Here is a 22,546-nt window from a genome sequence, read left to right on the forward strand (position 1 = left end):
CCATGACATATGAATTTAGGATTATGTTTTCAACACATGAGCTTTTAGGAGACACATTCAAACCACAGCAGCCCCAGGCAATGCTGCCATGCAGACAGGCATAGGAGCTGAGTGACGTCAGGGCTGATGCTAGAGAATTCTACTGTCTTTAACACACCTGGAAAGGTCACCTCTCACCCCGATGTACTCCCTGGGTCTTCCATATAGTTTGTTCCCCAAAGTGTGGTCTGTAAACCTCCAGCAAGGATATCGCCTGGAAACTGTGCAGAATTCCAGGTCCCACAGGGTCTTGCTATGTAGCCCAGGCTGGGCTCAAACTCTTGATCCTCCTGCCTCAGCCTCCCAAGTGCTGGGATTACAGGTGTATACTACCATGCCTGGCTCTAATCTGCATTTTAACAAGGCCTTGGGAGCTGACTGTGCATGTGAATTCATGAGAGGCTATGTACCCTTGTCCCACCTAGGGACACAGCGGTTGGCAAAGTGGGCCAGACGCTGCCTGGTTTCCAAAGCTGTCAGACACTGGGTGACTACTGATGGGCTCCCGGAGGTCTGTGCCTAGGTCAAGTGTTGCATCAGCTGCCTGGAGAAATGAACAGGGCAGGTGGGCAGAGGGGCCTGGTTCTAACATGCTGACCCTTGGCAGCCTGTCCACTCCCAGGCAGAAGGAGGAAGTTGGCCTTGGGTTCTCTGCTGGGGCAAGAGTCCTGCCTGGTCTTTCTTACACCCTGTGACCTCTCTGCTGGTTAGCTCCTCCTCCCCCCGTAGCCCCTAGCACACATCCCCTGTCACTCTCCAGTCCAGATGAGACACCCTGCAACAGACCTGCATCACTTCTTCATAGCCCTCAGCTCAAGTCACAGTTCAATTATTATTGGTGTGGCATTTGAGTCCTGGCCTTCTGTCCCCTTACTCAAAGTAAACTCCACGAGAATGCAGGGCATGACTGTCTGGGCCTCTTTTGTACAGAGCCAGGTATACAACGCAGGGGCTCAAGAGAATTCAGTCATGGGACCTGATCCCTGGTCAACTCCTGTTCCAGTGACCCACTCCTGTCATCCTAGGCTCCCAACAAGCAACTCTGCTGTGTGAGGCCTTCCCAGGTGTTCGGGTCTGTCACTAAGTCAAGTGTCTTATGATCGAGTTTGCCAGTGCAGTGAGTTCTGAGTACCTTCCCGAATGCCAGGAAGCCCGGGACACTTGGGGGAAACTGAGGGAGGCAGCAGGCTAGAGGTAAATTACATGACATTTGGTCCTTTCTAATTTAGGGCTTTCCCCCAGAGTACATCTCCAAGAAGACGGAGGGTCTCTTCTAACTCTGGGAGGGAGGGAAGAGGACAGGATGGTGAACTGGCCTTCAGACAGGCACCTGCCTGCACAAAGAGCAATGTGCCCTTCAGGTAATGACGACGGCCAACACTTGCAGAGCACTTCTTGTGACCCAAGTGCTGTCCTAAGCCTTTACACGTAATTAACCCATCTGGGTGTTACCACAACCAGATGGCGGTAAATACCACCATCCCCATCTTACAGACGGAGAAGTTGAGGCAGAGAAGCCAGGCAAAGTGCCAAGATCACAGGGCACGTGAGGATATGAACCTGAGCCCAGGGTCTGTCCCTAACCACCATACTACACTCTCTCTCCATAAAAATGAAGGAGCAGAACCTCTCCTCAGGGAGGAGGACTGGCTCCCAAGGCACACTGCAGTGTCTGGGTACCTCCTTGAATTGCTCTGGTTTTGTGCAACTCAAACTTCCTTCCTCCCTCCCTTCCTTCCTTCCTTCCTCCCTTCCTCCCCCCCTCCTTCTCTCTCTAGTGGCCACCTCCTCTTCACTCTGCCTGAATTTTCCAGAAGGCCTCAGCAAGCTGTGGAAATGAAATGCAAAATCAACTTTCCCCTTTTCTTTCTTTTTGTAATTGAGCTCTGGAAAGCACCTGACTGCGAGTTGCAGGCGAGGCCTCCCCTCCTCCTTCCACCCGGAGGGAGTGTCTGGAAGCCCAGCCCACAGGCTGAGTATGGCTTTCCCTAGGGACTCTCCCTCAGCGGCAGATCAACCTGACTTTTGTTAGGAAGTGTTTGGAAACACAGGGGCGGGCTGGGTTTCACATCCTCAGCTTGGGGGTGACAGCTCTTTCCCTCTGCTGACTAATAAAGCAAACTAGAACCTGAGGAACTTGCATTCAGAGAAGCCTCTTGTTGTGGATTGACACCGGCTCAGTCCAGGTTCTTCTGTTGTTCCAGCTGGTGGGTGCCCTTTCTGGAAAATGGCAGCTGGCTGGGGCCGTTATCACAGCTGGGCCAAGATATTTCTTGGCCAAGCCTTAGAAATATCTGGGGTGCCTAAAAAATATCACTGTCTATCTGTCATCTCTCTATCATCTATGTGTCTATCAACATCTATCATCTTTCTATATATCTATATGTCTATCACCTATCTTTGTATCTATCTACCTATCTACTCGTGTATCTATCTAAATCTCTCTCTATCATCTATCTCTCTAAAGTTTCATTCCTACATTACACGTGGTAAGAGGTTAACAACAATAAGTAATAAAATAGGACACTTATACCAATATACTGTAGTAAAAGTTATGTGAATATGGTCTTTCTGAATATGGCCTTTCTGGAATTTTCCATTTAATATTTTCAAACCATGGGTAATTAAGACGACAGAAAGCAAAACCATGCATGGAGTGTGTGTGTGTGTGTTGCGTGGCAGGGTGTGGGGGGAGAAGGGGGAGGACTTCTGTGGATGGCCAGTTCCCAACAGGGTCCAGGTGAATTTGAGTCTCTGATCATGGGGCCTGGTCAAGCTCCTAGCTGATGGTCAACATCAGCCCAGTGTTGAGAAACCCAGGCTTAATGGGCAGGGAGGCAAAAGAATATTTACAGTGGGCTTTGAACCCCAGGAGCACGCACCCCAGGATTTGCATGGGAGAAATGTCTTCTGTGCATTAAGAGCGCAGGCTTGAGTGGTGGGGATGATGACAAGGGCCCAGGTGACATCAGCCACCTGAGGTGCTGCCAGTCAACTAAGAGCTGGGCATTGGTGGCTTTCCCTGTAATCCTAGGTACTCAGGAGACAGAGATCAGGAGGGTCAAAGCCAGCCCAAGGTAAACAGTTTGTGAGACCCTATCTCGAAAAAAAAACCATCACAAAAAAAGGCTGGTGGAGTGGCTCAAGTGGTAGAGCACCTGTCTAGCAAGCATGAGGCCCTGAGTTCAAACTCCAGTCCCACCAAAAAAAAAAAAAAAAAAAGGACAGGGCTATGTGGGGGTGGGGAGGGGAGAGAGGGAGGGAAGGAGAGAGCCCATTCAGTTTGAAACTTCTGCCTTGTGGTGGGGTGACTACATGGGGTTCAGGGGTTAGATACACTCTGACTGTATGTGAACTTTCTGCAGCTCTGTGCGGTTTTCTGGGGAGGGCCTCCAGGGTTGTTACTGAACCTGAGGAAGTGTACTGACTTTGTGCGGCGATTATTCCCCACTTATCCCCAGGGTGAATAAGGTCTGTTTCTCTCATAGTGCTCCAGGCAACAGCATTTAACAGTCACTGCCACTGAAGAGTGAAACCCGTGCATCTGTAGAGCCTGGAGGAACTGAACACATTCAGTGCTCGCAACTGACAATGGTAAATGTCAGCCTGATGGCTATGGAGAGGTCCCTGTCACCTCCCTGAGGGCACGGACGGTGCCCGTTTCTCTGCTGTGCCCAGCACTTGGAAACAGTATCTGGTACAGAGAAGGAGTTTAATGAACAGTTATTGAATTCATGAATACATTTTTTTGGCAGAACTTTTTTTTTTTTTTTTTGCTGTACTGCGGTTTGAACTCAGGGCCTCCTGCTTGCCGGGCAACTACTTTACCATTTGAGCCACTTCCCCAGTCCTTTTGATTTTAGTGTGTTTTTCAGTCTCACATTTTTGACTAAGCCAGCATTGGACTGAGATCCTCCTATCTGCCTTCATCTCCTGCATGGGATTACAGATGTGTACCACCATACCAGGCTCATAAGTAACTTGCTAAAAGACCAAACTCTGTATATGTGGATAATGTTTGTGTTACCAGAAAAAAAAAAAAAACATGTTAAAGTCACCACTTTTGGGAGAAAGAAGTTGATGGGAGGATGAGGAAGGGCGTAACATTTCCTGGAAAAACTGCTCTTACTTAGTGCTTGCTCTGTGCCAGACAGGAGACTCAGTGCTTAGCGTGTGGCCATCTACCATTCATCAAGGCTCCTGTTTCCTTATTCACATTTCACAGCTGAGAAAATCTAAGCCCCCAGACCTTGCCCAAGGTCACCATGGCAGGTGAGTGGCAGGGAGGGGACCCAATGTACTTGCCCTTCCTGCTCTTCTGCCCCTCAGTCCCTACACACCTTGCTATGTCAGTTATTGTGACAGCCATGAGTTCCTTTCATCACAAAGTTTTAGGGAACACAGGCAAGTGTCAGGGCTTTCCACAGGGGCTCCCAGTGCCTTCTTAGGTCCCTTCCTCTTCTAGGGCACACTACAGGAAGTCCTTTATTGTCAGTAGGGACGGGACTTTGCTCTATCTTGGTTCAATATGGTTCTACTGCCTGCCCGTCTGCCATTTAAGCATTTCACAAAATCACTGGCTTGTGGTATGGCCTGAAACCATGGAGAGTGTGGACCCTATGCCATTTGTAACTCCATATGGACAGAAGCGGTCACAGCTGCACTCGTCAGGATCACTGTATCCTCACAGAGCCAGCGTCCCTTGATGGGAGGCAGACTCTTCAGGCAACAGGCCCTGAAAGAGTCCAGAAGCAACCTGCCTTGGAGGAGCCTTAGACGATGGGCCTGTAAATCATGGTGATAAGAAGCTCTAAAATCCTGCTGGGAGGCCATGGCCTGAGCTCATGGCAGGACTGGGGACAAGGGTTCTAGGTCCTGTCTACACAGAGGGGAGTTCCAGGTCCCCAGGGCCTGTGCTGCCTGGTGCTCACGGTTGGAGCTGGCAAAACCAGAGCATGAATCCTGGCCCCGAGACCCACATTGAGCTGCTTATACTTCCAGCCTCAGTTCCTAGACCTTAGCTTGAGGATGGCAAGTGACTTACCAAGTGGGTGAGTGATGGTAAACATTAGTAATGATACAGGAAGGAAGTGCCCACCAGGTTTAAGATACCAGAGGAATAACCATTGCTTCTACCAGGTTCAACCCCATTGTGATGGCTTCCAAGATGGCACCCACTGAGCCCCACCTGCTACCTGCATCCTTGTGAGATCCTGAATATGGGCTAGCTTCTCTTGTTGATGTGACAAAATACCTGATAGAAACAACTTCAAAGAGTTAAGATTTATTTTGGCTCCTGGTTCCAGAGGGCTCCGTCCATTATAGTTCAGCACGGTGCACTTGGGCAGAGTATGATAGTGGCAGGAGTGTGTGGCAGAGAGGAAACCAGTCATCTCATGGTGGACAGGAAGCAGAGAGAGACAGAAAGGCACCAGGGACAAGACACCCCTGAGGACACACCCCCAGTGAGCTACTTCCTTCAGCTAAGCCCCACTTCCTAAAGTTTTGGGAGATTGGCACAATCTCCCAAAATAGTGTCGCCAGCTGGGGACCGAGTGTACAGCACATGAACCTTTTGGGAAGACACTTCATATCCAAACCATATCACCTAATGAACTGTTTCTACTGAACAGAATAAGGCAAAAGTCATAATGTGTCATTTCTGATAGTAGATTACAAAAATTCTTTCTTGCCACCTCTTGCTTCCTCCACTTTGACAGAAGCCATCTGCCATGATGTGAGTTGCCCCCATGGAGAAGTCAGGGAACAAGGAATCTAGAAAGGTCATTAGCCATCAATTAGCCAACAACTGAGGCCCCCAGTCCACAGCCTGCTGGGAACAGACTCCTACCAACAAGTACATGAGAGAGCTTGAAGACAGATCCTCCCAATGTGAGCCTTCAGATGAGGTTGCAGCCCAAGCCTCAACTGCAGCCTCATTCTGGATGAGGTGCTCATCCAGAATCACCCGGCAAAGCTATGACTGTATTCATCACCCACAGGAACGGTGAGATACTAAGTGTGTTGATTTAAACTACTACATTTTAAGGTTATTTGTTAAGCAGCAATAGATAACTAATACATCCTGGAAATAAGGGACTAAATCACACCTTGGAAAAGTAGACTGAATTCTACCCAACAGTGGCACATGATGTCTCTATTTAAATACATATCCTCGGGGAAGCTTTTCACAATTCTCCTTCCTGGATTAGGTGACCCTATGTTCTCATATGCTAAGCAACTTGGATTGTCATCGTCACCATCCTCGAAGATGACATCTAGTGAGCATTTATGTACCAGGCACTATTTCATAGTCACGTGTCATTTACTCTTCACAATAAACCCATGACACAAGAACTATCATTGTCCACATTCTATAGAGGAGGAAATTGAGGCTGAGGAGAATTAAGCAACTTGCAAACCACTTCAGTTATTCTGTGACCATTCCAGCTCTTGGTCTGATTTTTAGCAATTATATAACAATTTTGTTCTGTGGCTGTATGAGTCTTGCCCCAGTTCCCAGATGGTAAGTAATTCAAATCCAGTAGCTGAACACCAGACATAAAGTTCTTAAACATAACTCTTTAGATGGCTTCAGTCCTTAGGATAGTAGGTCAAACATTGCCTCACCTGGGGTCGATCAGGGTCTAGAATGCTACCTACCTGTGAACACGAGGCTGGCATTTTCCAGTTCTTCTTGGGGCACCTTGAAGCTGAAGGATTCATTGTAGAAAGGATCGATTGTGCCTCTTAAGAAGGAAGTCTTCTTTGTTTTCACAAGCTTGAGTCCATGCACCAGCTGGACTTTCACAAATGGGTCTGAGAATGGGGCACAACGTGGCAGAATGTTAGAGATCATGACCCAATCCACCTGGCCATTCATTTCTTCAGCTTCTCAGCCACCCATACTTCCACCCCTTAACCTGCCATCCAGCAGTCAACTTCACATCTATCTCTCAGTCAGTCCATCCATCCATCCATCCATCCACTCATCCATCTGTCAAGACACTGCTCTACTCGTCATTCACCATTCTTCAATCTATCCATTCTATCCATCCATCCATCCACCCATCCAAGTTCCCATCTATCTGACAGCTTAACAGTCTATCCATCCTTTTATCTCTTTATTTTTCTTTTGGAGGTGCTAGGGATTGAAGCCAGGGCCTCATACACACTAAACAAGCCCTCTATCACTGAGCTGCACCTTTAGCTCTTCTCTTTCTATTTTTTCCTCCCAATCCATCCATTGATCTATTCACCCATCATCCATCCGTCTACCCACTCACTCATCAATCCAGGTGTCCACCCCTCTTCTCATTTATTCATTCTCCCAGTGTAGCCATCTATTTGGTACCCATGCATTGTTCCATCCATCTCCTTATCTGCTTACTCTTTTCTCTCTTCCTCCAGTTCTCTAATATTTATGGAACTTATTCCACCTGTGTTTCAGGCACAGAGTTCATTTTATAGGTGAGAAAACTGAGGACTCAAGATGAGAAATGATTTGTTTAAGATCTGGCTGGAGGAGGCAGAACCAGACTTAGGTCTCTCCTGCCTTTCTGTCTGTGGAAACCCCTTCTTATTCAGTGAGATCAGCCTGTACACAGGAGAGCAGAGATGGAAGAATTCTATCTGTCATCCCTAGATCATTTTACAGTTTAGGAAGGGATTCATGTACATGATCTAATTTAATGTTTGTCTGAACAAGATGAGATGAATACTGTTATTATGTCAATTTTTGAGATGGAGAAATTGAGGTATAGAGAGGTATAATAAGACAAAGCTACATCATTTGCAAGCAGCAGAACTGAGATTTGGTTCCAGACAGCTTGACTCCCCTAATCATTTTATCCTCTTCATTCTCCCTGTGTGGTGAGTCTGAATGGCTCCAGCCATCACACCATTCCTTCCACCCAACCCTTTGAAATGTGGTTTTTGAGAATGCAAGGGGGATTCCAGATCCACCTGTCGTCTTATCACAAAAGTAATTTATTTTGGCTATTACATGTGGAGAAGACAGTATTTCTACCACTGAGCTGAAGACAGCACAGTGGCCACGGCCACTTTCACACTAGCATCCTTGCTGTCATGGGAGAAGCAACATAAAGGTGATGGAATCTGTTCCAGCTCATTCAATGTCATATTTGAATTGGTTTTGCTGTAAGGTAAACACTTAATGCAACAGCGTGTATAAGTGAAATGAGCTAAGAAAACCCCCCTAACCTGGTCCACCATGCTCACCCATTAGAATGCATAACCATTGCTCACTATTGCCACCTAGGGTCTGGTGTCTCTATTGCAGGCATAGTGCTTACAAAGGCAAGTCATTTTCTTGACATTTCATGCATTCAGAGAAGATCCAGATTTGAATTCAAATTGGATTCTCGAGATGGCACCAGTTGCCTTCTTCATCTTAAGAGATACCCGATATTTCTTGAACTGGACCCTAGTTCTGGATACAGTCCCCCACCTCAGTGACCTACTTCCTAAAAGGATAGAACTCAGCATGCAGAAAAACTGACTCCCCCAAACAAACACAGCTGCCCCCTTAAGACACAGGGGAAGTTGGGGACCACACGGTACCTGAACCTTGGCTCACATCTGTCTGAAGAAGTTGCTTGGCTCGAATGACGTCCACATTCAGTCTCCCAGCGCTCGGAAGGTAATTCAGAGACAGAAGCAGCTCGCCCAGCTCCACTTCATTCTGCAGAGTGAACATGGTCAGGAGGGGCTGTGTTCTTTTATTCCTTTCGCACACACCGTGCAGGAACACTGATGCCAGCAGCTCAGAAGCGAGGTGCTGTGGGTGGATCAGGGGACAGTGTGTGCCTCTTCCTGTGACACCTTTTGGCTTCTGTCTCCAATTGTGCTCATGCGTCTATCTCAGAAAGTCTTTCCCACTCTCAGAATGCTGAACAGCAGTGACAATAACAGCAAAAGCACTGATAATGAAAAATGTGACATGCTACATACCATACTAATCAATTACCACGTGATAACAAATTTAATCTCCTTAATGGGTCCATGAGGCATTAGTTTTAACCTCATAACAGATGAGGAAACTGAGGCTCGAAGGGTTAAACAACACATCCAAAGCTACACAGCTACAAAGTGGTAGAACTGGTCCTGAGACCCAGGGAAGCTGATTCCAGGAACTCTTCCCAGGAACCCCGCAGAGAAGCCATTTGGGTGAGAAGCTGGCCCAGGGTCCAAGGTCCATGTTTCTAGCCTCATGTGGCAAAGCTCAGCGTGTGACCTTCCTTGCCAGAGAGTCTCCATTCCCCGATGTCAGCACTGTCACACTTGGGGAAGAGCCACTATGTACCCAAGTACACAACTCCATACTGCCAAAGGGCCTGGAAAACAGGAATCCTCACTTTTCTGTCTCTCTCTTCTTAAAGCAAATTATTGCAGGAACCCCAACCATTTTGAATGAACAGACTAGCATAACCAGTCTCCACACATCCATCACCCAATTGTACTAATTATCACTATTTCACCAAATGATGCTTTGTGTACACCCCTACTTGTAAAAAAAAAAAAGTTTAGCAGCACGTTACAAACTAAGTGCCACCTCCTTCAGAATGCCCCTCAAGCTGATCAAGACATTACCACAAACATTCTTAGTATGGGGACTTCCAGTCACATTAGAAGGCAGGACTGTCACATGCCTCCATCACTCAACTTGCAAGATTACTTCATGGTCCATGTGATCCATCTACACCTTAATTCAATCCCATAAATTATTCTGAAGTGACCCCTGGATGTCATGTTATTTTATCTGCAATACATCAGCGTGTATCTCTAAGGGGTAAGAGTTATAAACTACCCATCCATCCATCTACGACCCTTCCACTTACCTACCATTCACTTACCTATGCATTTACCCGTTCATCCACCATCCAAGCACCCATCTGTCCTCATCCATCCACCCATCCATCCATCCATCCATCCATCTTCTCTCTCTCTCTTTTGGTATGACTGGAATTTGAACTCAGGGCTTTGTGCTTGCAAAGCAGATACTCTACTGCTTGAGCCACGCCTCTAGTCCATTTTGTTCTGGGTATTTTGGAGATGGGGGTCCCAAGAACTATTTTTCCAGGCTGGCTTTGAACTATGATCTTTTCAATCTCAGCCCCCCAAGTAGCTAGGATTATAGGCATGAGCCATTGGCGCCTGGCCCCTCTCTTTTGGTGTCATTCATATCAGCAAATCAATGCCAAATGGCTGCTCCAGAAATGTGACTGGCACATAGTAGATACTCAATAAAGATTTGTTATAGTGTGAACAGTCAAATTAAAAGATTCCTGTAATGAGCAAGCTAGTCCCCAAACAAGCAAGAACCAACCTCATTAAGTGAACGTTGCAGACTGGCGGCCTATAGGGGAATTGTGTTGTCCTACATCGCACTTAAGCAGGTAATTATTTGTTAATTATTACATAATAGGAGTCAAGATATTTCACATTTTAAAAAACTCTGGATTTCTTGCCTTGCTTGAAAAACAGGGAGGTCTAGCAACATGGGGCCCATGTTTCCATGGACAGTAGACAGTCTTTGCTTGGCCAAACTTTAGTCAGGCTGCTGCACCTTCTGCTAGGCCCACCTGTGCACTTTCTGCAGAGCCCCACTTGGTCATTTTAGCAAGAACCCCCACCCTTAATATCTGGTTACCCTGTGACGTCTGCTCACCCTGGCCTGACTCCAACAAGAGTCTTACTAGGTCAATTTAGCCAGAATCCTGACCCAGGTGTTTCATCCTCCTGATGTCTCTTCCTAATATTTTTCCACCACCGAGCCCCACCTGCTCCTTGGGTATAGAATCCTACTTCCCAGGCAGCATTTGGAGTGGAGCCCACCTCTCTCTCCCTCTGCAAAAATCTCATTGCTATGGTCTCTAAAACTTTATAATGACTGGCTAAAGACTGACTTGCTGTGCTTTAAAAAGTGTCATTGAGAGTTAGGCATGATGGTGCATGCCTGTAATCTCAGCTCTTGGGGGCTACATAGTAAAACCCTGTCAGGAACCTTAGGGTCTGGCTTGTAGCTATGTCAGGACCTCAGGTGAGCCTGAGGAACCCAGGCAGGGAATGAGCCATATACGCCCTGCTCCTCCCAGGCTTATAAATCAGAAGGTCACCTCCCTCCCCGCTGCTTCTCATCTCCTGCTGCAGCATGGTGGGGATGGGGAGTTGTCATGCAGCCAATCTACTGCAAACACAGGGCACAAACATGGATCCCAGCACCATCGAAGGTGTTTTATTTAGAGATGGGCCGTTTGGAGAACAGAGTTGAGGTTAGCAAGAAATTAGCTTACAGTCGGGCTCCGTGGCTCTCACCTGTAATCCTGGCTACTCTGGAGGCAGAAATCAGGAGGATCAGCAGTTCGAAGCCAGCCTTAGGCAAATAATTTGCAAGACCCTATCTCAAAAAACACTTCACAAGAAAAGGGCTGGGGGAGTGATTCAAAGTGTAGGCCCTGAGTTCAGACCCTAGTATTGAAAGAAAGAAAGAGAGAGAGGAAGGAAGGAAGGAAGGAAGGGAGGGAGGGAGGAAGGGAGTGAGGGAGGGAGGAAGGAAGGAGAAAGAAGGAAGGAAGGAAATAACTTATATAGACCAGTGGTCCTTAAATAAGTGTGATTTTCCCACCCCCAGGAGACATTTGGGAAAGTCTGAAGACATGTGGGTTGTCATAACTGGGGTGAAGTTATTACTGGGATCCAGTGGGTAGAGGCCTGGGATGCTGCTGGATCTCCCACAATGCACAGGGTGGCCCTACAATAATCCAGCTCAGAGAGGCAAGGGTGTTGAGGTTGAAAAAACCCTGGAATGCACTGTCACAGGGCAGGAGAAGAGAAAGGGAACAGATGCTTTTCTAAATAACAAAACAAGTCAATCTCCTTTGACCCACTAGCTCCATTTGCAGGAAATTACTGCAGAGACACACCCAGACATGTATGTCAAGTTGTGCACACAGAATGAGAAGTACAATATTGTGACTTTGTTAAATTTGCTGTGGGCCCATTATATCTGTGAATGAGACATGGCCCCTGTCTTTGCAAAACGCACTCGCATTCGACAGTGGGGAAGGAGACAATGGACTAAAAACCCCACTTCACTAAGGTGATTCTGGAAAATGACAGGTATCAAGGAGGAAAATAGGAGGTGAGAGATGAAGGAGCCCTCTTGGGTGATGGAAATTGTCTACATCTGGATTCTAGTGGTGACTACATTTGCCAAAACCCAACAAACTTTACACTCAGAATGATGGGATTTTTTTTTTTTCAGGGAAGTTCTACCTCAGAAAAGTTGATTAGAAGCAAGAGATCTGAAGTAGCAGATATGACAAAATAATAGCAGCATATCAGATCTGGAAAATAGATTCAGGATGCTTGTTTTGTCTCATGTTGGAAGTATTTCCATTAAAAATATAAAATAAGCATTAGAAAAAAAGAAAGCAAGTTTAATTTGGCAGGAGAGAACAATGGGGAGTGACGGGGCAGAGGTGGGGGCCGTCATTTTGGCCGGGGACAAGGCCTCCCTGAGAGGGAACGTTGGAGGGCTGCCTGAATGAAGTGAAGGGCTGAGCTTTGGAGCTGGGAGAGGACTCACCAGGCCCAAGAGCAGCAAGTGGCAGGGCATGGTGGTGGAGGGAGTAATAAATGAGGTGAGTTTAGGACCAGAGGGCAGGCGACTGTGGCTGGGATGTGGCAAGATCTGGCTTCTAGAGACACCCAGAGGAACCAGAGCAAGCTGCCTGGAAGCTGTCCCTGCGGGAACTGTCTTCTGAGAGAGGACGCAAAACCATTGCTGGGCCCTCGGCACCAAAGGCACCCTCGAGCCCTTCCTGCCACCTTCAAGAGTGGATAAGGCTGCTTTTTCCCTTCTCTAGGGCCACCAATGCCACCTTCAGCAAGGTAGTGACCTGGACTTATCCCCTTTCTAAGTGTCTGGGAGTGCCTCTCAGCTCAAATGAAGCAAAGCTATTATATTCCTCTTCCCTTTGTAAGATCCAAACCCGCTGTTCCCTGCACCATCCTATTCCCTTCACACACATCATGACTTTCCTGACCTATTTTCCCAGGGAAGTATCTGCATTGATCAGCCCACTCTGCCCCATCATGGGAGTGACCAATTTGCAAGACCTTTGGCTGGAGTCAGGGGAACAGTTGGTAAATAATAAAGACAAGGCTAACTGAGCGATATTGAAGAGTTCACTGATTAATTTAATAAACGCTCATTCGACAGTTGCCAGACTCACGGCCCTGGAGATGTCACAGTTGTGATCAGTACAGTAGACCCTTGCTGGGAAATCACCATTGGCCAAGTGTAGACTGTTGGCAGGATCTTGTTTCGTCCCTTCAATTATCTAGAGCTCCCACTTTCATAGCACGAAGTCATAAGTAACTTGTAATTAATAATAAAGTAGACAAAGACGGCTAATATCTTAGATTTCAAAAATAAATTAGGATTCTTTTTAGAAATGCCGTCATCTTTAATCCATTGCATTCCTGGTTTACTGTGTTGGTAACTGGGAAAGAGAATCTGACCTCCCCCTCAGGCAAAACAAGTGTGTGCTTGGGGTCCTCTGGCAGGGGAGATCTCGCCACCTCTATTGCAATATATTTTGGGGCAAGAATTAGATATTTGCGAACTAGCACAGAAGGAATTTTTGAAATATCCGAACCTTGATGGGCCAGGTGTGGTGGTACACACCTATAATCTCAGGTACTCAGGAGGCAGAGATCAGGAGGATCAAAGTTAAAAGCCAGCATGTGTAAATAGTTCATGAGACTCTATCTCGAAAATACCTAACACACAAAAAAAGGGCTGATGGAGTGGCTCAAGGTCTAGGCCCTGAGTTCAAGCCCCAGTAACACACACACACACACACAAAAAAAAAGGAAAGAAAAAAAAAAGTGAAAGATCCTGTGTGAAAAAACAAAAGGACTGGGGTGTGGCTCAAGTGGTAGAGAACCTGCCTATTCAGCAGAAGACCCTGAGTTCAAATCTCAGTACCTACAAATGTAAGCCTGTTGAAATCACCATAAGAAGGGACTAAGGTAGAAAGGAGAAAAATGGAGGGGATGAACCAGTTCAGGATCTAATACATATATTCATGGAAATGTCACGACGAAACTCTCTGTATAGATATCTTAAACAAACAAATGTCTTTTTTCAAAAACAGAGGACAGGAAGGTAAAACAGGTCCTGTCTGGGGATTGGTACAGGAAAGGGTGTAGGAGGGTGAATATGGTGGAATATTATGCACTCATGTATGAAATGGAAAACTGAGACCTGTTGAAACTATTTTAAGAATGGGGAGGGGGAATAAAGGAGAAGGATGGAGGGGTGAATTCAACTATGATATACTGTAAGAACTTCTGTAAATTTCACAATGTACCCCCAGTAAAACAATAATATGATATCAAATTTTAATCAAAGAAAAAAATTTTAACATAAAAACTTTTTAAAAAGAAAAGAAGAACCTTGCTGAGACTGGCAGTTGAGAATTGTTAGTATTTTGAGTGACATGGGACCGAGGCTCTACAGTTTTCAGACTTGGACTCTGCAGGGCACTGCCATTTCTGGGGAATCTCAACTCAAATGTCACCTTGTCACCTAAGCTTCCCATGACCACAAGTGCTCCATCCTCCGTCAACTGCCTGTGGCATGTTGTGCACACCGGATACTGTCTTGCTCTTCATAAGGGCCAGGACAGTGTCCATGTGTCCACCACTATGAGGACATTCCCTGAGTTAAGATGGCTCAATTTAGGATTGTTCTCAACTTTACAGCAGCACAACAGCAATCTGTGTTTGGTAGAAGCATTCTTTATGTTTAGAATTTTGCTCTTTTCCTGGGCTCGTGAGCTGTGGCCCAGTCCTCTCTTGCATGCTGGGTGGCACTGATCTTAGCTCCCAGGTGCCCATGCAACCACAAGGGGATACACCAGTGCTCCACAGTGTGCCGGCTTGGTAAGCTGTGATGTTTGGTAAGTTAGATGCTATCAGTCAGCTTTCTGTGACCATAGCAAAATACCTATGCTAATCAACTCATAAAGAGAAAATGTTTATTTTGGCTCACACTTGTGGAGGTTTCAGTCCACAATTGGTGGGTTCCTTCACTTTGGGCCTGTGGCGAGGCAGGACTTCATGACAGGAGTGCCTGGTGGAGCCAAACCACTCACCTCACAGCTGGGATGTGAATGAGAGGAAGAGGAGGAGGCCAAGGTCTCTTTAAGGGCATGCTCCCAATGGCCTGAAGACCTCCCACTAGGCCTCGCCTCTTAAAGTCTCCACCACCCGCCAACAGTGCTATTTTGGGGACCACACCTTTACAACCAGGACCTCTGGGAGACAATGAAGGTCCAAAGTGCAGCAGGTAGATTATGTACACTTTCAATTTAGGACATTTTCCATTTTCGATGGGTTTATGGGAGATAACTCCATTATAAGCTAAGCAGGACCTGTAATCCTTGTACCTGGAACCACTCCAGTCCAGATGACCCTTAGAGGGAGCTAAGTGGTCCCAAACAAGGAGGCTGAGCTGCTGCTACACCAGCCTGTCACCAGCCCTGTCCAACCTCAAGAAAATCAAAGCTGAGATGAGAGAAAGAACGGGGGAGGGGGCGGTGGGAGGAGGCGGGTGGCTCGGCTACCTTGTCCCTTTCAGAGGCGATGTCACAAATAAACAAGGCTTGTTTCCTCTTCTGTAAGAGCCTGATGAGGTTAATTTGGAGGAGCTACGTGGGCTGGGCGAGGGAGAACCAAAATAGACCATCTGTCAATTGAAGCCACCGTGCAGCTGGCTCGCGACTCTACCCAGGCAAAGCTCCTCACTCCCTGTGGCCTTTGAGTACAGTTAAATTCTCATCAATAAAAAGAAAATCAAAGACCACACCATCTGGGACAAAAGACAATTTCTGGGGAAAACAAGAGCCTGGCTCTCCTGCTGACTGGCTTCCTCTGAAGTGCCTCTAAATGGTGCTCTTGCCTGCGCTCACCTAGCAGAGGGTTTCAGATGTGTGCACACAAGGTTTCCAAACACAGCTGTTCCGAGCTCCCCGCTGCCTCTGTCCTCACACCGGCCGCGACAAGCCTGTGTCTCTTCATTTACTGCACGAACAACCTTAGGACAGAGGCTGATGTTTCTAAAAGAGCAAACTCCGACCACAATCCCAGCCTCACATGACTTCCCTCCATCTTCCAGTGCCTCTGGGACATAAAGGACCTTCAGCGAATGTTGGTGCCATGGGCTGTTCGCTGATGTCCTCCCTCTGAAGCCAGACTTCCCAGGAAAGCTTGGTGAGTAGAGCTCCATCTTTTGATGTCTGGGTTTCTAGTGAGTGTCTTTTGCAGAGATTGTTCTGGAAGTTGCTGCCCAAACCTGAAACCATGCTAGGCCTGCAGTCTTACCTCAGCAATGAAGGGCCCCCAGCAGGCACCATCATGGTTAGACAGTGTCACCCCTCAAGTAGAAGTGACACCAATCAGGATGGCCCAGGGGCCTTCCAGGGAAGTGGCTGGGTGAAGTGAAGAGGAGGGATTCGAGCCCCCAGCACCTGCTTCAGGCTTTTCTGCCTTCTTCCACTTCCACTCTGTATCTCGTCAACCCAAGTTCAACTCCAGCCTAGCCACTCAGTCAGCAGTCACAGAGAAACCCCCACACGTCAGGCACACGGGAAGCTTAGCCGGGACGAAGGACACAGAGACAGGCAGGATCCCTGTAATGAGGTTCCCTGTAATGAGGATCCCGGTGGTAAACAACTCCTTCGTGATTGGCTAGCATGCCAAATTAATTAATGAGGCCATTATTTAATTAGCATGGTGGTAGTGGTGTGACAAACCAGGGATGCTATCGGAACTGACTCTGCTAAGTCTCCCTCTGAAAGAGGCATGGAGATGAGCCATAGAGGGCAGGGGTTCCAGAGCTGGGACAGCTGGATCTGGAATGTTCCCCGAGGGCCTGTGTGGCAAAGGCTTGGTGCCCAGTTTGACATGTTAGGAGACAGTGGAACCTTTAAGAGGAGGGACCCAGTGAGAGGTCTTCAGTCACTGGGCGTGCCCTGGAAGGGCACTGTGGGACCCTGTCTTTTCCGCTTTCTCTCTCTTGTTCTTTGGCTACCAGGGGAGCAGCTGGGCTCCAAAACTCACTTTTGCCATCATAGCCCCAAAACAACAGGCCATAGACAGAAACCTTCAGACCTGGGAGCCAAAATAAATCTTTCTGAATTAATGACCTCAAGCTTTTTGTTACAGTCCCTGAAAGCTGACCAGCACAAGAAACAAGGGGCAGAGCACATGAGCGATAAAGTCCCATGTGGACCAGAAATGGAGAGGTGATGAGAAGGCCTGGGAGGCCACAGAGAAGGGAAAGAAGACCAGGTAACAGGCTGCCAGGTAAGGAGCTTAGGCTCCTGAGGAAGAGGGAGCCACAGATGGTTCTAGGCAGAGTCACCTAACAGACTTGCATTTTTTTTTCATGTGTGTGGTATTGGGATTTGAACTCAGAGCCTACAGCTTGAGCCACTCACCAGCCCTTTTTTGTGAAGGTTTTTTTTGAGATAGGGTCTCGCAGACTATTTTCCCAGGCTGGTGTTGAACTGCAGATTCTCCTAATGTCTGCCTCCTGAGTAGCCGGGATTACAGGTGTGAGCCACTGGCGCCTGGCAGGACTTGCATTTTTTTTTTAGAACCTCCTTCCTTTTCTGATGGTTCTCACTGTCTCTCCTTTCAACACTCTCCTCCCTTTGCACCATAGCTATTCACTTTTTGGTGTGGCTATTTTTACATTCTCTGATGTAAAAGAATGGACTGTATCTCCTACAACCTCACCCACTGCTCTTAACTTCCCTGGTGTTTGGGGGGAGTGGGTTTGGTGTGTTGAATTTGTGTCCCCTGAAAAGACAGATGGAAGTCCTAATCTCGGGTCCCTGTGGATATGTGACAGTATTTGGAAAGGAGGATTTGGGGGATGTGGTTGTGTTAAGATGAGGTCACACTGCAGCAGGAGGCCCCCAATCCAATGTGACTGGATGACAGAAAAGAAGAAGAGGAAGATTGGGACTGGGGGGGGAGGGAGGAGGCTGGAGCAATGAGGCCACAAGCCAAGGTGCACTGAGGATTGCACCCTTGTAAAGGAGAGATAAGGACAACGAGGGGGGGGACCTCCAAGTCTCATGGTACCAACCCCACCAGGCCTTGACTTTGAGCCTTCAGAGCTGTGACATTCCTATCCTTGTAAGTCACCCAGCGAGTGGTCACTTGTCACACAGCCCCAGGAAATGAATGGAAGGAACTCTGCCCCATACTGTGTGACCTCAGGCAGGTACTGAACCTCTCTGTGCCTCACTGCTCTTCTTCCTGGGGAAAAGAGGCAGACATACCAAGTAACAACACAAAGTTCACATGTGCAGTGCAGGAAACAGGTACTAAGGAAATTGGTGTGCAATGTCTGATTGCAGTAAGTGCTACGAGGAAAAACGAAGCCAGTTAAGTGGATAGAAACTGATGGGGGCTCTTCAGAGGGGAGTCAAGGGAGGCCTCTCTGAGATGGTGACCTGAGTGAAGAAAGCAGGGAGCCAGGCAGGTATCTGGGAAGACAGCATTCCTGGGAGAGAAAGAGCACATGCAAAGGTCCTGAGGCAGGGCCATGCCCAGTGTGCGTTAGGAACCCAGCGAAGTCAGTGTGGCTGGAGCAGAGTGAGGAGGAGGCCACTGACGAGGGAAATGAGGCTGGTGGGAGAAGGAAGGGCTGAGTCTGTTTATATTTTATAATGAGGCAGGAGAAGGTTGGAAGCTGGGGGAGAGGAGATACAGCGGAGCGTGTTAGTGCAGGCATGGAGCTGTCTTGAGAGGGAAGGGATTTGCAGAGGCGGGCAGCTGACCTGACTTGCTGATGATGTGGGACATGAGTCCTAGGTTTGGGGCAATGGTGGAAGCACCAGTGGGTACCAGACACCCATGTAGGAGCAATGTGGCTTTCTGGACGCATGTCACTCAAAATGAAATGCCAACAGTTAAGTACAGCGACCTCCTAAGTATTCCTAGCAAACTGCTGAACCCGAGCAGGGGACGGGCTGGCCAGTCGGGGTGCAGGTGGGAACAGGGACTTCCGAGTGGCCTCTTCCAGAACCACAGCATCGACACAGGACTGGCCTCTCGTGGCTCCCGCAAACCAGGATGCAGGAGGGGTAAAATACACAATGGTCCCACAATTTAGCATGACGAAAGAATGCAAATTTTCAAGCTAATATTTTTATAGAGCACACATGGAAACGGTCACATTTTAGACAGATTCAATAAAACAGTGTTTGAACAAATTCCCTGTTTGTTTTCAGATTATTTTTAATGAGGACTCTAGGAGATTTGAATTTCTGTTGAACGGTGCTGACCTAGAGAGAAGTTCACAGAGACTCTGTCATGGGTGGATCAGCCTTCGAGGTTCAATCCTGTTTCTTCAAGGTGCTGCAGGTGGAACCCAAGGCAAGAGCTCTCCCACTGAGCTACGGCCCCAGCCCCACTCCTCCTTTCCGTTCCGCCCTCCTTGGCTCCCTGAGAGCCTGACATGAACCCACTTACTGACCGGGTGGCTCTGGGCAAATTTCCTAACTCTCTGGCCTCAGTTTTCTTATCTGTACATTGGGAGCAGTAACAGCAAAGCGCCCAGAGCCCAGCATTGAATAAGTCAATTTATTATCATTTTAGTAATCATTTTCCTTAGGCTGGCCTGAGTCAGTTTCACTGTGGCTACAAATCAGAAAACCCTTTCTCTCACGCCCCCCTCATTTCCTCCTTCTACCATAGACATCGATGGCCATGACCTGTCTCACGGGTGACTCCGGCCAATGAGAAAGTACTAAGCTCCAGAGTTGGGCTGCCTAAGTTAGGCCCCAGAACTGCCGTCTGTTCCCTGAAGAACCTCAACAAGTCACTCACGAACCAGGACCTTGGTTTCCTCCTGTGTAATATAAGGTGATCACTGTGTCCAACATGGTGTCTTGTGTGAGTATTCCATGGGAAACAGGGAGCACTCAACAAACACTTGCTATTTATTGCAGGATGATAGGTCTCAAGGGCTCAACCCTCACTCATTTATCTCTGTAGCTCCAGGAGCTGCTGCACACATATGCTCAACGAAGTGTCCACAGCCCATGGGAAATGTCCACATCTCTTTCTAAACACCACAGACCTGGGCCACCCGCCCTGCCAGCCACTCCGAGCTCAGAGCCCCGTCCTCTCGGTGCTGGGTGGAGTTGGTGAAGGGTTTGGTCACAAATGTTGCTTTAACCAACCGAGTGAAGATGTAAGTGCAATCACGACTGTAATGACTGACCGCGACAGTCGTTAACTTCGAGCTACCCATAGTGAGCTCACGTTAATTGAGGCCTCGGTCCAGAACAGACTCAGGGGAACATCACAGGAGCTGTCAGCTGACACCCTCGAAGCCCAGGCTGTCCTTTCTGACGTTTTCCAAAGAAGGAAGTTGAGCCTTGGTGAGCAAGGGTGGAAGTAAAGAGTTGACTGACGTCAGGATTTGAACTCGGCCTTCTTTGTTCACTGGCTTTAAGACCCTGGGAAAGTTACCCTGCTTTCTGGGCCTCAGAGCTCCTAAGTGGTTTTCAAACTTGAAGGGAAGTTTTCAGAAATTGGTCCATGCAAAGCTTTCGGGAAGAGCAGTCATCGCTATCACTGATGACACTGAGTGATAAGCCAAGGTCACACCACTAGAAGAGGGCGGGCTGGCTCTGACCTGAGGATTCGGGGGCTGTTGTCTGTGCTCTGACGATGATATGACACCACTGCATACGCACGCCATCTCTCTGTTCTCAGCCCTCACGTGGATCAGAACTCACCCTGCCCCAGCCATCTGAGCGAGTGCTATTGTGACAAGTGCTATGATGACAAGTGTTTATCCTTTTTAGGGGAGGGGAGCTCTGATTTGGGGCATTTGTCAATTTTATACCCAATAGTTGATTTCAAGCTGCCAACAAAATTCCTTGCACTGTGAGCCAGGGAAAGCTGGCACTGACCTACCCCCAGTCCTCCTTTCACAGACCAGGAAACTGAGGCCCAGAGATGAGCAGTGGCTCCCTGAGCCTACACCTCTCATGGATGGCAGAGCCAGGACTTGAACCCAAGTCTGTAGGACTCTAGGACCGATGCTCTCAGCCCCCGTTAGACCATGTCTTTTGTGGGGTAAAGCTGTGGCACGGTGGCAAGACCTGCCTGGAAGTTGGGCAACCTTACCCTAGTGCTGATTCTGGTACTGAAAGCTGTGTGACTCTGGATAAGTCACTCAACCTCTCTGTGCTGCCCTTTTCTCGTCTATACAATAGGGAAGTTGATCCAAGTTTTTGCTGATTCCCCTTCTAGTTCACGTTACAGTGAAAGAGGGGAACAAGAAGGACCTTGTGACAAGAAACTTCTAGCTCATGGCTGCTTTGTAAGGCTGTGGCCTGGCCGCAAGGCTGCTTATGTGTCCTTAAAAACACTTCCACCCATCAGAACCTGGGCAGGAAATAGTTTGGACACAAACAGAGGCCTAGGTTCTGCAGAGAGAGTGGGGGTGACAGCAGCTCCAGGCAAGTTACAGAGGAATATTCATTAGAAACTGCAATGTGCCTTGCTGAGGGCCTGGCCATGACAGTGACAGTTGGTGAGCGATCTCGAAATACAAAACACAGTTAGGAGTCCCTGTTTACCAGGCTGTTTTTAGCAGGGAGAAGGCAGGGCGGGGGCGTCTGTCCCTCCAGGCGATCTCCAGGTAGCTGGGCCAATCAGCAATCAGCTCGCTGGCCCTCTCCAGTCATTTCTGCTTTTAAAACAAGGCCTGGTGAAACTACCACATGTGACAGTTTTGCTGTGGACACATGTCACCAAACATTTGCCCAGACCTACAGAGCATATGCCACTCGCAGTGCACCCCAATGCAAATGGTGGCTGTTGGACAATACTGATGTGACAGCCTGGGCTGGCCAGTTTACCAGCGTGTGGCTCTGGCCACGGACACTGACAAGCGGGGTCTGTGTGCATGGAGACAGGGGGTGTTTGGGAAATCTCTGAGCCCCTCCTGTTGGTTCTTCTGTGAGCCTTAAAAATAATCCAGTCTTTAAAAATAAATCCTATCAACCGCCTGCCTGGGGTGTGACGGAGATGGCTGCACTGACTGAGCTCCACCTTGGGTTCTGAGGTCAGCCGCTCCTGGCCTTGACTTCACTTCTCCCCACCGTCCTCTGCTTTTCTTGGCCTCCACCCTCTGCAGCCTCCCTGTGCTGGTCTCCGATCACCTGCGGTTTATTCAGTGTACGGGGTGAGCCAGGGGCTCTGCCCACCTGCTGTGTCACCTTTCGAGAGGTGACACAGGAAGTGGAGGGGCCGAAAGCCACCTCTGCAGCTGGACCATCTGGGTTCAAGCCCCGACACAGCAGTCTTAGGCATTTATTTAGTCAGGCCTCAGTTCCCTCATCTACAGAATGGAATGATGGTGACTGTCCATCTGAAAATA

The 22,546-nt window shown here is 48.1% G+C and overlaps 1 protein-coding gene across 4 annotated transcripts in view; it reads right to left on the reverse strand.

The window, feature by feature from the left end:
* The window catches only part of Syt17 (synaptotagmin 17), a 69,932-nt gene that overhangs the window by 27,011 nt on the left and 20,375 nt on the right, over window positions 1-22,546 (reverse strand). For all 4 annotated transcript variants that reach the window (XM_074060450.1, XM_074060451.1, XM_020160430.2 and 1 more), the window contains 2 exons: window positions 8,623-8,743; window positions 6,703-6,858 (listed from right to left, as the gene is read on the reverse strand). In XM_074060450.1, coding sequence (XP_073916551.1) covers window positions 6,703-6,858; window positions 8,623-8,743 — 277 coding nt within the window. The remainder of the gene's footprint in view (window positions 1-6,702; window positions 6,859-8,622; window positions 8,744-22,546) is intronic.

This window comes from Castor canadensis, chromosome 17 (genome assembly GCF_047511655.1).
Source record: "Castor canadensis chromosome 17, mCasCan1.hap1v2, whole genome shotgun sequence".
NCBI classification, from domain to species: Eukaryota; Metazoa; Chordata; class Mammalia; order Rodentia; family Castoridae; genus Castor; species Castor canadensis.